This window comes from Pogona vitticeps, chromosome 1 (genome assembly GCF_051106095.1).
Source record: "Pogona vitticeps strain Pit_001003342236 chromosome 1, PviZW2.1, whole genome shotgun sequence".
NCBI classification, from domain to species: domain Eukaryota; kingdom Metazoa; phylum Chordata; class Lepidosauria; order Squamata; family Agamidae; genus Pogona; species Pogona vitticeps.
The window spans coordinates 91,930,355-91,945,129 of NC_135783.1; the positions used below are offsets into that span (position 1 = coordinate 91,930,355).

Genomic DNA, 14,775 nt, shown 5'->3' on the forward strand with positions numbered 1-14,775 from the left:
GAAGAACAACCTTCAGAACCCGCCCAAAGAGCCTGAAAAACCCACAACAACCAAATAACAAATTGTTCCCTCCCCACCATGTAATCTTCCAATCCCTGCAGGTCCAGGTGCAGGGGTTTTCCTTTTCTGCCTCCTGCAGCAGCTAGCCACTCAAATGAGGAGTTGGCGCAGGAATTCCTAAAACGCTGCTTCTGAGTAGCCAGCTACTGGAGGATGCAGAGAAAGGAAGTCCTTGCTCCTGCAGGGACTGGAAAATCATGCAACAAGGAGGGAATGCACATTGGCTGGTGAGTGGGGATGCCAGTGAGAGGGGTGGCGGCAGGAAATGCATGGCACCTGTGCTACTGTCCCAGTGACTTAGGACAACCCAGCACAAAGAGCTTCATGCCCATCTTTACTACATACAGTTACCCTGCATGGTAGAACAGGCATTTCTAACACTTCCAAATGACTTGTGGTGCCATTGCAGGCAGGTGCCATAGTAGCCCAATATATTTTTCTGCCTAAAAGGTATGGACAAAATAGCACTACTCTCCATTCCATATAACAGTGGTTCCCAAACTTTAGTCTCTAGATGTTCCCAGAGATCCTGGCCAGCAGAGCTAGTGGTGTAGGCTTATGGCAGTTTGAGATCCAAGAGCACCTGGGGACTGGAAAGACAGTCACTGAAGCTGTTGCATCATCCATCAACAGAGGCCACTCCCATCTAATGCAATAGGGTGGCAGGTGGATGGAGAGCAAAGCAGGCACAACAGCTCTGGTTTCAGCATGTCCCATGGGATCCACCCCCTATAAAAGATGTCATTCTTTGCTTAACCCTTCTGGGGAATTCCAGCCTGTTGAACTGGAACTTTCCAGCATACACCAATACTAAACAACGCTGCCAAATGGCATTTTATCTATTTTAACTTTTGTGTGGAACTACATTTTTCTTATCAGTGTTAGCTGGTTCATGGCTGGACCATGTAGAAGGCTGGTCTGCTCACAGGGATGACTTCAATATTCTCTTCCTTACCTATGAAGAATTGAAGAAGGTAAGTCAGAACACTGCTTTCCCAAATAAATAATATACATACAATTGTCCAAATACCCTTAAGCATGCCATGGATTCTGAGGTCAAAGGAAAAGGCAGCCAAGTGCCTAAATGGGAAGGAGAAGGAGGCAGAGGAGCAAGAGCCAGGAGACGGTTTGATGTGCCCCCAAGGGGGGCTGTTGCACAAATCTGAACAGCTGTGAAATGAGGATGTATTGATTTCAACCAGGGAATTTACAGGGGTTTGGCATAGGAACTGAAAATCTGAATGGATTATGCACACCTACCATTCTTATTTCCATTGTGTTTCTTACTTTTCTTATGATATTTTAATTTGGTCTTATTTCTACATCTTTATTTTTCAACTTAATGACACATCACCATCATTATCATTCCCATTAGACAGACAGATAAACTTTATTATGGTCAGTAACCAATATCCAAAACACAAATGAACAAGAGATACATAAAATATATTATTTTGAAGAATGTCATTACAATCACCCTAAAAACATAAAAATCAGTGTGTAAAAATTCTTTCCTCCTTGGATAAAATTTGACGGATATTTTTTCTGAACATTTAAAAAAATGTACCTAACTCCCCAGCCATTAAGTGCCTGGTTGTGGAGCTAGGATTGGCAGATACAAACTCCGCTGTCCCTGCCAGTGAAGGACATCAGAAAAGGGGGGGGGGGGGGGACCCAAAAGCAAACAAACCCCGCAAGACCCATCCAAAATGAAAAAAAAAAAAAACAACAACCAAAAAGCAAACAAACCCCACAAGACCCATTGGAAATCAGGGGGGGGGGGGAATCAAAAAGCAAACAAACCCCACAAAATCCATTGGAAATGGGAAAAAACACACCAAAAACAAACAAACCCTGCAAGACCCATCACAGCATAGAAAGAGCACTTCAAGTCATTAGATACCCAGCTGGAATAATAGATTGGACCCAAAATGAATTAGAATTGTATTGAAAAATATGGAAACTAATGAACATTCATCTTGCATCACATCCAAAAAGTGATGTGGACAGATATTTACCATGAAAAATGGGAGGCTGTGAATTGCTGCAAATACAGCAGGTAGTAGAGGAGGAAAAATGTTAGTGCATGAACACGTGGAAATGACTCACTCAGACACCACCAGACATGTATTTACAGGATATTTACAAATATACAGAGCAACAGCATGACACTATGAATTCATCAGAAGAGTAGGAATACATCTTCTCTACACAGTCCACATATATACACTTATGCATTTGGCTGTATCCAATCAGCACAGATGTTGCATCATCTTTGAGCCAGCCCTCCTGAGTCACTGTGACTCAGCATTTTGACACACCTGAACATCATGGTTGCTCATTAATATATTTGTTCTGTTTAGGCCTCTGACAAAAAAGAAGCACAAATGATTATATAAGCAGAAGCAGAGAAAAATTACTGAAAGCAGTGAAAATGGAGAATATTTTGAAAGCAACAGAAACAAAGGCTCAATATAAGAAACCACAATTAAAAATAAATTAAACAGCTGGAAAAAAAAACCCCACTACATGGACAACACCTGAGAAATACTGATGGAAACCATGATAATAATTCAACATAGTCATGGCTAAAACTGGGGACTTTTAAGAAAGAAACCAAAGGCTAGATTTTTGTTGCACAAGAACAAGCAATTCAAACCAATGTGATCAAAGCTATGATTCAAAGAATTAGTGCTAACAGCGAATGTTGACCCTGCCAAAAAAAGAGATGAAACTGTGTCACATCTCATAATCGAGTGGCAAAATTAGTGCACAGGTCATAATGCAAAAAAAAATCACTTGCCAGCCTCCAAAAACCCATGGGAACCTCACGTAGAAAATATATCAGAAAATGATGATGTCAAGCTCTTGTGGGATTTTGGGATACAAAATGATAGACACCTTGAACATAACACACCAGACATACTAGTAATAGAACGAAGAAATGTTGGGATCATTGACATTGCAACTCCAGGGGATGCCAGGGCTGAAAATAAAAAGTTGTAAAAACTAACAAAGTACAGGGCTCTGGCAATTGAAACATCTCGCTTTTTCATGAAACACACTCCAGTGATCCCCATGGTCATTGGGGTTTTGGAAACAATGTCAAAAAATTTCACACAGTATAAGCTGCAGATCAAAGAAATAACACCATCAGAGCTACAGAAACAGCATAGGAACAGCATAGATAACAGCATATGCCAATATGTAACAGATACTTCGATTTTTGGTTAAAATTTAACTCTGTTATATAATCAGTCAATGTTTTTATAATTTTGATTGACTGTGTCTGTTATTATTGAATAATAATAATAGCATGTCCTCAAGTCAATTCCAATTTATAGTGACCCTTTTCAGGTTTCTTCAGGTAGTGAGTATTCAGTGAGGGCACATTGTCCATGGCTACACAAGCTAACTCTTTTCCCAGGAACCACAGTAGGAATTTGAACTTCCAACCTCTGGCTCCACCAATAAATATCTGAACCATTGAGCTATCCAGCCAGCTCTCTTTAAATAGGCAAAGGAATAAACATGTTTTTGATAATAATCTTCTCTTAGTTGCTCTCTTTTCCGACGACCTGCAGGAAACAGACAATGTGTGCAAGACAACTGTCATCGACTGCAGATGGACATTGTTGCCCTGCAAGAGATGAGATTGCCATACTTGGGATCTGTCAAAGAAAAAAAAATCTGATTCTTCTGACATTGAATGAGACCAAGGAATGTGATGGTGTCTTTGCAGTCAGAAATATTCTGCTGAGATCCGTTGTTCCACCTGTGATGAGATGGGTTTTTAAGTTAAAATCTTTTAAAGGCATATGGGTTTTGTAATTATGAAGTGAGCCAGAGAGGTTCCATTTTGTTTCTTTGTATATAGTATCTGTGCTATGCTGACAAGTTGTTTTCTAGGCGAGCAGAGAGAATGTTATTCTGAAGGCCTGAGAAAGGACTGTGTGATTAGATAGATTTGTTGTGACTCTTTGAGAAACCACCATAAACCCAAATAACATCTGCTGTGTATGAGAAAGAATTCATGTGATGTAACAGGACTGTTTGCCTAGTAACGAACTCTGATTGGATGACATCGTGGGAAGGTGCATTAGGCCCTTGCCAGTTACTCTTGAAAAAGGAACTTTTTACCTATGGACATTGTCTTTCCAAGACCGACCTTTCAGTGATTTGTTACCTACACTTCAACCATTTGGGACTTACCCTGATGTCTTTAGAGAGAGACTGGTGGTCTACCTACATGGACTGGTTTCTATGCCTTGCTGGATTACTTTTGGACTTATGGGATTTTCCTAAGGACTGTACATGGACTATTTTCTATGGACTGTTACCTATGGAATATTCTTTATGAACTTCTTTTCTTGGAATACTCCATATGGACTATGCTCTTGTAATTTAGTAAGGACTATGGTATATTTACTGGATTTTTCTTTTCTAAGGACTATGGGACATATAATGGATTTTTACTTTTGTTTAGGGATTTTTATTCTATAGTATCACTGAGGACTATAGCCTTGTTATAACCAACTTGGATTATTTTGTTTACTAATGATTTCCTGGACTGGAACTGTTTTTATTCTTTTTAATGGCTTTTTAGGTTTTTGAATACTTTTATATTTTTCATGTTTTCTTTGCCTCACTACATCTGTGTAACTAAACAGCACAATGCTAGATTATTTGTTTTGGTTTAATTTGGCTCTGATACTTAGTAACATGCTTTTTCTTTAATAAAATAAAGATTATAAAACTCATTTGGTTTCCTGAACAGTACACTTGCCATAGGGTCATCTGAGAGTGCTGCCTCGGCCTAGCTTACTTAGAGTCCTGTCAGTGGTGCAAGTTAAGTCTAAGGACTACAAAGCCCACTTGACCTTTTCACAATAATATCTGAGAGTACCAGGGTGTTCTTATGTGGGCAGACTTGTGAGAAGGAGTTTTGTAGCATGGCTGGCTGGATTGGACTCTTTCAGCTCATTTTAGCATGTGCAAACTCCTGATTGCTCTCTGTCCAAGCTTACACGTGTGTTTTCGAACCCGTGTTCGTCACATGGTGGCAGCGGTGGGATGAACCACGTGCTGGGTTTTGTAGTACCTCAGGATGACCAATTTTTGTTCTATCTAACAGCTTGAGTGACTCTGATCCACAAGCTAAGTTTTGATTGCAGTGGGACACTGAGGCTTCAAGGAGCTAGGTGCTTCCCTGGGTGTAAACAGTAATTTCCTAGGAAACGCTGTTTGCCAGCAGTTAGATCTAAAGGCTGTGGTGAGAGGTGTTAAATCTTCAGGCTGTGGTAATGTGTGTTAGAATCTGGGGTGCTCTTTTAAGAAAGAGATTCCCAGTGGGACAAGCAAACTGTTAGGAAACAATTGAATTTAAGCAGTAGGCATGTGCAGGTTGTTACAACGTTGTAGTGAAGAAATTCCAAGATGCATGTCCTTTATTTTTGGAGTGCTTGCACCCTAGTTGAGCAGGTCATTCCACAATCTTAGGATTGCATAAATGACTCTGACTACATTGTTTTGGACCTTGCATCCAGGTTTTTTTTCTTTTTTTTGTTTTGGCCTAAGTGTACTCCTATAATCTTAGGATTTGCCGGAGCACCTGGCCGTGTTCCAGACTAGCTCTGGATCTCCCCATTACGATCTTAGGATCTGGCAGGAGTACCTAGTTGCATCTGGCTTGGCCTAGAGTCATGCCCTATGATCTTAGAGGTAACTATCTGCACCCAGTTCAGTCATTGATCATCTCTGTAACTCTAGGGTTCACAGAGTGATCACAGTTTTTCTTTTCTCTTCCTTTTGAATTTTTCAGTATTTTGGTTTGGCAGCTGTCTGTCTTCTCACAGATCTTAGGGTCACAGAAGGGACAGCAGTTGGTCAAAGGTGCAGAAGAGATTTTTAATTTTATTTTGGTTTGGCAGCTGTTTGTTCTCTCGCCTATCTTAGGATAGCAGAAGGGACAGCAGTTGGTCAGAAGTGCAGAAGAGATTTTTAATTTTATTTTGGTTTGGCAGCTGTTTGTTCTCTCGCCTATCTTAGGATAGCAGAAGGGACAGCAGTTGGTCAGAAGTGCAGAGGAGATTTTTAAATTTTCCTTTCTATTATTAGAGTTTTGTTTGGTTTTATCGCTGACCTAGCCTAGGCTAGAGTGCCAGCAGAAATGGAGGAGCAAAAACAGTCTAAAACCGTGGATATACTCTTGGAAGTGGCTTCGGGATTTTTCGAACAAGCCAAGCAGAAAATTAGGGAAAGAGATTTCCTGATACGTGAGCTTTATCAGGAAAACATCCTTTTAAAACGTTTTCTTAGCACAGAACCTGGCTTGATGCAAAGGTTTTTCCAAGTTCAGCAGGGTTCCTTTGGGAATTACTGCAACGAGACGCTCCAAACAATTGGGAGCAACCCTGAGATGCAAGATGTTTGTGTGGAAAGAGTTAACGAGGCCCAGTGGAATGCTAAGGAGCATTCCAGAGAAGACAGCGATTCATCGTCAGTCCAAACAGAGGATTCACAGGCCCTGGAACCGCACGCAGAGGAAGGAATGCAGGAAAAAGTTTCCCGAGAAGCTGTGTCCTTGAGGAAATTAACATCGGGCGACCCAAGGGAAAACTGCAGTGCATTGGAAATCAGCTCAGCACCAACCTCAGCTCTTTCTCAGAGCACAGGACAGGTGAGAAGTTCTGAAATAATTTGGGAGGAGACTATGGGTTTGCTAGAAGAAGGAGAGCAAGGGATTTTCCAAAGTAATAAAGCAATTGCTGGGACTGAGAGCTTAGAAGCAACAGCAGTTCATGAGGGAGTGGAATACCGGGATGGTGGAATAGAGACTCAGCTTAATTCTTTGCCAGGACTTGTGTCAGCAGATCTTGATGCATGTCAGATCTCAAACAACCCCCCTTCTCTTAGCCCAGAGGGAACAGCGAAAGCAGACCCTGTTAGGTTGGCAGAGACCCCATGTAATTCATGGCAGTTCGGAAGTAATGAAAAATACCAAGGGGGTGGCCTACTCAAGGTACCGGAAAAGTCAGCTGAGGAAGCTGGAGGAGTGAAGGTTTTCTCAGAGTCTTTGCCCAGTGCCATAGGAGGTGATAGTGGAGCAGTTTTGCAGCATGGACTTTCGCATTGTTTCAATAGTACAAGTGACTGTGTAAACTTGATTAAAGATAGAAAGCTGCGTTTGAACTTGTCAGATTGTGAGACTGTTCATAACACCACCAATGAAGGGGGAAGCGCTAACTTTTTGGGATTACAAAGTACTGATGTTTCTTCAGAGACTGAAAGATTTGGCCCAGTACCACAGTTAATCTTCTCAGAAAGATCTTTAGAAAGAAAAGCAGAGGTTTGGGACAATACTTATTTTCAACAGCCTATTTTCCAAGGAAGTGGTGAGAATGCTGATACTGTTTCTGAGGCTATGCAGAGTACTCCCGAGGGAACTTTGTTGCAACAGCGGCCTCTTGTGACCAAACCTGATAGCACAGCTAATTCAGTGATACATGTGTCCAGGGGTGTGGCATTTCTGGACCAAAGCGTGGAAGGCATTGATCAATTTGGCCCAGGACAGATATTTGAGCCTGTGTTAGCTAATCCTAAAGTGGAATTGGATTTTAGCCAGTTAAATAAGTTCCCGGAAAGTGAAAGAATCTTTACAATCAATGTTGAGACGTTGGTAGAAATTGTTGCAAAAGCTGATTATATTTCTGTGATTGGGAGAAAAGGAGGGCTTGATCAGATTTTAATTAAAGAGGAACATCGCCCTTATACATCATCTACTTGCCCTCAGGGAATTTACCAACTCAGAAAACTAGCACCTGAAATGGAAAATACCTATGTTACTTTTCAGAAATTGGTTGATGAATTGTTTGGTGATTTATATTATGTGATTGGCTATGTAGGCAACCTTGTAATTTACAGCCCTGATCCAATTCAAGCAGACCAAAATGCTTTGTCATTCTTAGAGAAGCAGAGACATCGAAGCCCAAGATTAATGCAGTGGTATTTCAGATTGCAAAAATATGATTTTGATGTTAAACATCTACTCAGAAAGGACGCTTTAATTCCCCACTGCTTATCTCGAATGTTTTGTGCAGATGCAAGGGGAGAAAATGGCTAGAATTGTTAAAGCTCTGATGTTTAATTTTCTTGGTATTCTGTATGACAATGTTCCTGAGCATACATAGAGTGTTTTCACTATTATTACTACATATCAGTATATTGGATTGTCAAGTTATTATGATGTTAACCCTGGTTTCATTATTTTACTGTTTGATGACTAGAGTATTATCTGAGCATATGCAGAGTGATGTATTTGATTAAGTATACTAACATGTTTATTCTTCTGTTTTTCAGACTAGTAGAAGTGTCTAGGGCAAATTTCTCTCATGTATGGTAAATACTGTAATTATAATAGTTCTCATGTATCAATTGTTTTGCTATTTAGGAATCATATTTGAGATGTATAACTTTATGCTCATGTTAATATCTTTCTCTATTTTGTTAATGCTTCATTATGACATCTCATCTTATTCAGTTATCAAAATTAAAGCTTAAATTGTTTAGGAATTTTGTTAATCTTCAGGGGGCTTGTGATGAGATGGGTTTTTAAGTTAAAATCTTTTAAAGGCATATGGGTTTTGTAATTATGAAGTGAGCCAGAGAGGTTCCATTTTGTTTCTTTGTATATAGTATCTGTGCTATGCTGACAAGTTGTTTTCTAGGCGAGCAGAGAGAATGTTATTCTGAAGGCCTGAGAAAGGACTGTGTGATTAGATAGATTTGTTGTGACTCTTTGAGAAACCACCATAAACCCAAATAACATCTGCTGTGTATGAGAAAGAATTCATGTGATGTAACAGGACTGTTTGCCTAGTAACGAACTCTGATTGGATGACATCGTGGGAAGGTGCATTAGGCCCTTGCCAGTTACTCTTGAAAAAGGAACTTTTTACCTATGGACATTGTCTTTCCAAGACCGACCTTTCAGTGATTTGTGACCTACACTTCAACCATTTGGGACTTACCCTGATGTCTTTAGAGAGAGACTGGTGGTCTACCTACATGGACTGGTTTCTATGCTTTGCTGGATTACTTTTGGACTTATGGGATTTTCCTAAGGACTGTACATGGACTATTTTCTATGGACTGTTACCTATGGAATATTCTTTATGAACTTCTTTTCTTGGAATACTCCATATGGACTATGCTCTTGTAATTTAGTAAGGACTATGGTATATTTACTGGATTTTTCTTTTCTAAGGACTATGGGACATATAATGGATTTTTACTTTTGTTTAGGGATTTTTATTCTATAGTATCACTGAGGACTATAGCCTTGTTATAACCAACTTGGATTATTTTGTTTACTAATGATTTCCTGGACTGGAACTGTTTTTATTCTTTTTAATGGCTTTTTAGGTTTTTGAATACTTTTATATTTTTCATGTTTTCTTTGCCTCACTACATCTGTGTAACTAAACAGCACAATGCTAGATTATTTGTTTTGGTTTAATTTGGCTCTGATACTTAGTAACATGCTTTTTCTTTAATAAAATAAAGATTATAAAACTCATTTGGTTTCCTGAACAGTACACTTGCCATAGGGTCATCTGAGAGTGCTGCCTCGGCCTAGCTTACTTAGAGTCCTGTCAGTGGTGCAAGTTAAGTCTAAGGACTACAAAGCCCACTTGACCTTTTCACAATAATATCTGAGAGTACCAGGGTGTTCTTATGTGGGCAGACTTGTGAGAAGGAGTGTTGTAGCATGGCTGGCTGGATTGGACTCTTTCAGCTCATTTTAGCATGTGCAAACTCCTGATTGCTCTCTGTCCAAGCTTACACGTGTGTTTTCGAACCCGTGTTCGTCACACCACCTACTCCGGGGAGTGAAAGAATCCTGTCTCTGCAGCTCCACTCATCAGCAGGACCGGTCACCTTCATTAGTGCATATGCACCAACACTGTCATCTACAGCAGAAATCAAAGACAAATTCTATGATGATCTGGCAGCTACTATAAAAAATCCCTGAGAGAGAGCCGCTGTTCATTCTCAGAGACTTTAACGCTAGAGTTGAAGCTGATCACAGTTCTTGGCCTGCTTGTCTAGGCTGTTTTGGCATTGGGAAGATGAATGAAAATGGCTAGTGCTTGCTGGAGTATTGCTGTTATTATGATCTTTGTGTCAGCAACACGTTCTTCAATACAAAGCTTCAACACAGAGTCTCTTGGAGACAACCAAGATCGAAGCATTGGCATCAGCTCGATCTGATCCTCACTAAACGCTCTAGCCTTCCTAGTATTACAATCACAAACAGCTATCAGGGTGCTGATTGTGATATTGATCACTTCCTGGTGTCTAGGAGAGTAAAACTGCAAACAAAGAGATTGTATCACATGAAAAAGGAAGGAGGACCATGTATTGACATCGGCAAGACTCGCAACCAGAGAAAAGTGGAGGAATTAGCCTGAGCACTTGAGGAAACTCTTCCATGCCCAGCTGCTGCAAATGCACATGAACAATGGGAACATCCCTGTTGAAGTGCTGTAAAGAGATAATTACCACTGAGTTGTATGAAATCTTTTGTCTTTGCTGGAGGGAAGGTGAAATACCACAAAACATGAAGGAAGCAAACATTGTCACATTGTATAAGAACAAAGGAGACGGGGCGACTGCAATAACTACAGTGGTGCCCTGCATAACGAGTGCTTCGCTTAACGACAAATACGCATAGCGATGTGTTTTTTGCGATCGCTTTTGCGATCGCATTGCGATGTTTTAGATGGTAAAACATTGCTTTGTGATGATCGGTAAGCGTTTCGCTTACCAATTATTGCATAGTGATGTTTTTAAAAAAGCTGATTGGCCACCAGGTAAAGAAAATCGCCGCCTGCAGTGTTTCCGCGCCCTTTCTTCGCTTACTGGGCAGCAAAAATGGCGGCCGCATGGAGGATTTTCGCAGAACAGTGAGTTTTTTTGCCCATAGGAACGCATTAAACATGTTTTAATGCATTCCTGTGGGCTTTTTTGTTCCGCACAGCGACGAATCCATATAGCGATGATTTTTTTGGAACGGATTATCGTCACTATGCAGGGCACCACTGTACTGTGGCATGTCTCTTCTCAGCATTGTAGGGAAACTGCTTGCCCATGTCGTGCTGAAGAGGCTCCAGGTGCTTGCAGACAGAGTCTATCCAGAATCACAGTGTGGATTTTGAGCTAATAGATCCACCACTGACATGGTATTTTACCTCAGACAGCTGCAGGAGAAATGTAGGGAACAATGACAGCCACTCTTGGTGGCCATCATAGATCTTACAAAGGCCTTTGACTTGCTTAGGAGGGACAGCCATTTTTAAAATATTTCTCAAGATTGGATGTCCACCTTGACTCCTTAACATCATCAGGTCCTTTCATAAGGAAATAAAGGGCACTGTAGTTTTTGATGGCTCAACATCAGATTCCTTTGACATCCGAAGCGGAGTAAAACAAGGCTGTGTCCTCATGCCGACCCTCTTTGGAATCTTTTTTGCTGTCATGCAGAAGCACACCTTTGGAACTGCAACAGAAGAAGTCTATCTCTGGACTAGATCAGATGGAAAGCTCCTTAATCTCTCTAGATTGAGAGCGAAGACCAAAGTCTAGCTGAAATACATGTGGAACTTCCTCTTCGCTGCTGTTGATACAGCTGTTGTTGCCCATTCTGCTGAAGAGCTCCAACAACTTATAAATTGTTTTAGTAAGGCCTGCCAAGATTTTGGATTAACAGTCAACTTGAAGAAAGCACAAGTCATGGGCCAGGGCGTGGACTCACCTCCCTCTATTACCATCTCCACACAAGAATTGGAGGTTGTCAATGATTTCTTGTACCTTGGCTTAACAATCTCTGACACTCTCTCCCTAGATGTCAAGCTAGATAAATGCATTGGCAAAGTAGCTACCATGTTCTCTAGACTCACAAAGAGAGTATGGCTTAATAAGAAGCTGACGGCATATACCAAGATCCAGGTCTATAGAACATTTGTCCTGAGTATACTCCTGTACTACATTGAGTCCTGGACCCTTTGTGCACAGCAGGAGAGGAAGTTGAACATGTTCCATATGTGTTGTCTCCGACTCATTTTTCGTATCACCTGGCAGGACAAAGTTCCAAATAGAGTAGTCCTAGAATGAGCTGGAATTTTTAACATGTATACATTATTGAAACAGCGACATTTACATTGGCCTGGGCATGTCGTGAGAATGGCTGATGGTCAGATTCCAAAAGATCTCCTGTATGGAGAATTAGTGCAGGGAAAGCACCCCAGAGGGAGATTATAGCTGTGATACAAGGATATCTGCAAGCGGGATCTGAAGGCCTTAGGAATGGACCTCACCAGATGGGAAACCTTGACATCTGAGCGTTCAGCCTGGAGGCAGGCAGTGCAGCATGGCCTCTCCCAAATTTGAAGAGACCTTTGTACAGCAGGCCGAGGCAAAGAGGGAGTCCCAAAACCAGCAATATCAGGGAGCTGGACAGGAGTGAGATTGTATTTGTCTTCAGAGTGGAAGGGATTGTCGCTCTCAAATTGGCCTTCTCAGCCACACTAGATGCTGTTCCAAATCCTCTATTCAGAGCATGTTATTTCTCAAGACTAAAGGATGCCTACTCCTAGTTGCTCTCTTCTTATTTCACTGTGACAAACACTTAGCTGCCCCTATGTATACGTATTTGGCCCTTCACAGGGATTCTTATATCCCTCTCCCCACAGCAATCCTTTAGGCTTTGAATTCAGCACCATCTGCCTTGAACTGAGTTACATAATCTTTTTTAAGAACCAGTCTGGTTCTTCCTTAAAAGAAAATATTAATGTTGTCACCTCTTTCAGGTTTCTAGTTAACTATTTTTCTACAATTTTCCAATTTCTTTAGTACAGTTATTTCATTCTCTTCTTATGAGTATTCCTAATTTTTAAAAGTTTTAAAATGCAGTTGGTACTTTATATTATATTTGGTGTTCTTTCTGTCTTGAGGGATCATATTGATATTGAACTACAGCATCTTGGCTTTATATAATTCATGTCCAATTCTGTGTATACTCCAAGTTTCTCCAAGATGTTTTGCACTTCTAGGATTGCTGATAAGTTTGTTGCATGTAACAGGTCATGTACAAATCATTTTATTTTATATTCTCATGTGTTTGCAATTGCTGTTTTTATTGTGGGTTTCTGCTTCTTTGTATTTACTAGATATACATATTCTACTATAAACAGTAATGGTGACAGTGGCCATTCTTCTTCCATTCGTGTAACTTTGTGTTTGTGAATTTCATCCATCCTTCTGTCTATCCAACCTATTTATTTAATACTTAGGTTTTAACTGTCTTTTCCAAACACACACACACAAAGATTCTAGAGTTCCTCTAAAATAGGGGTCTCCAAAGTACGGCTGCAGGCCATATCTGGCCTACCTGGCCATTTTATGCAGCCTGTCCGTCCGTTATTGTGTCCATGCATACGGGCGGGCATGTGTGCGGGTGTGTGTGCAGGTGGGTGGGAGTGCATGCATGTGTGTGTGCGCGCGAGTGGGCGGGTGGGAGTGCATGAGTGTGTGCGGATGGGTGGGAGTTTGTGCATGCATGCATGCACATGGACATTCCTTCGGCCCTCAAAAATATCAAAAACCTATTATGTGGCCCTCCGTATGAAAAGTTTGGAGACCTCTGCTCTAAAACCTCTTAATGTGTATTTTATTACTCTGATTGCTTCTTATGTGTGGCAGGTTATCCTGAGTTAATCCATTACAATAGGATCTAGTTGGTGGTGATTTCCAAGTGTGCCTGGAGGTCTCTTATGTAAGCCATATCATATTTCAGGATCTAAGAAGCTCTGTATTGAAAATTTGCAACTTCCTAGGGAAGAAGCTGACTGAAAAGGAGGTAGATGAAGTGGTGGATAATGCTACATTTGATAAAATGAGGAAGGATCGAAGGGCAAACTATAAGCACTTGTCATCTGAGCTCGTAGATCACACAAGAGGTGGCTTTCTTCGCAAAGGTAAGACTGTGGCCAGTCCAAGGACTTGTCTACATGGACTCTTTTGGAGCGGGCTGGTGTGGACTAACTGGGGTGATGGGTTCAGGTTGAGGTGTGATACACCATTTGATGTGATCCTTGCATATCAGAGTGAAAACAACCCTATTTGTTCTGGCTCCTTCCAATGGTAATTTCTAATATCATGAAGCGACTTAATAAGGGAGCCACTTCAGGATTTTGGCAAATTATACACTTCTGCTTCTCAGCAATGGATCTGTGGATTTCACTGTGGAGAGTTTCTCAACCAGCCTTTAAGACATACCAAAGAAAGATTTATTTTCCTTTTTAATAAGTGATCTAGTGCATTTTCACTACCATAATAAATTCTAAAATATTTTTCACTTCCTTTATTCCATCCACTGAGAAGAGGAAGTATTCAATTTGTTGATCTCCTGAAATGGCTCTTGTATTAAGCTGGTTCACAGTATTGGAAATATTGGAACTAGGCAGGTTCTCTAGATGTTGTCTGTTAGTCATCTTTAGGAGCAAACCAGCCTATCCCTATAGTGGTTCAAACAACGAGCTAAATTCTGATGTAGTCACGCCTTAACTCACTGTTGGCAGTTGTAGAATATCCAGAGTTGATATCTGACACTTATGGTGTCATGCTATACCAATTTCGGTTCTCTAATAATATTGA

General features: G+C 40.8%; 1 protein-coding gene and 1 long non-coding RNA gene across 2 annotated transcripts in view; one reads left to right on the forward strand and one right to left on the reverse strand.

Moving 5' to 3' along the window:
* Nucleotides 1–14,775, forward strand: part of LOC110070931 (amine sulfotransferase-like) — a 32,680-nt gene that overhangs the window by 12,790 nt on the left and 5,115 nt on the right. Inside the window, exons 5-6 of the mRNA XM_078384826.1 lie at nt 940–1,034; nt 13,916–14,096. Coding sequence (XP_078240952.1) covers nt 940–1,034; nt 13,916–14,096 — 276 coding nt within the window. The remainder of the gene's footprint in view (nt 1–939; nt 1,035–13,915; nt 14,097–14,775) is intronic.
* On the reverse strand, nt 2,789–13,547 carry LOC144586531 (uncharacterized). Its single transcript, XR_013541400.1, has 2 exons — nt 9,939–13,547; nt 2,789–3,835 (listed from the first exon to the last, which is right to left on the reverse strand). It is a non-coding gene; the product is annotated as an uncharacterized LOC144586531 (long non-coding RNA).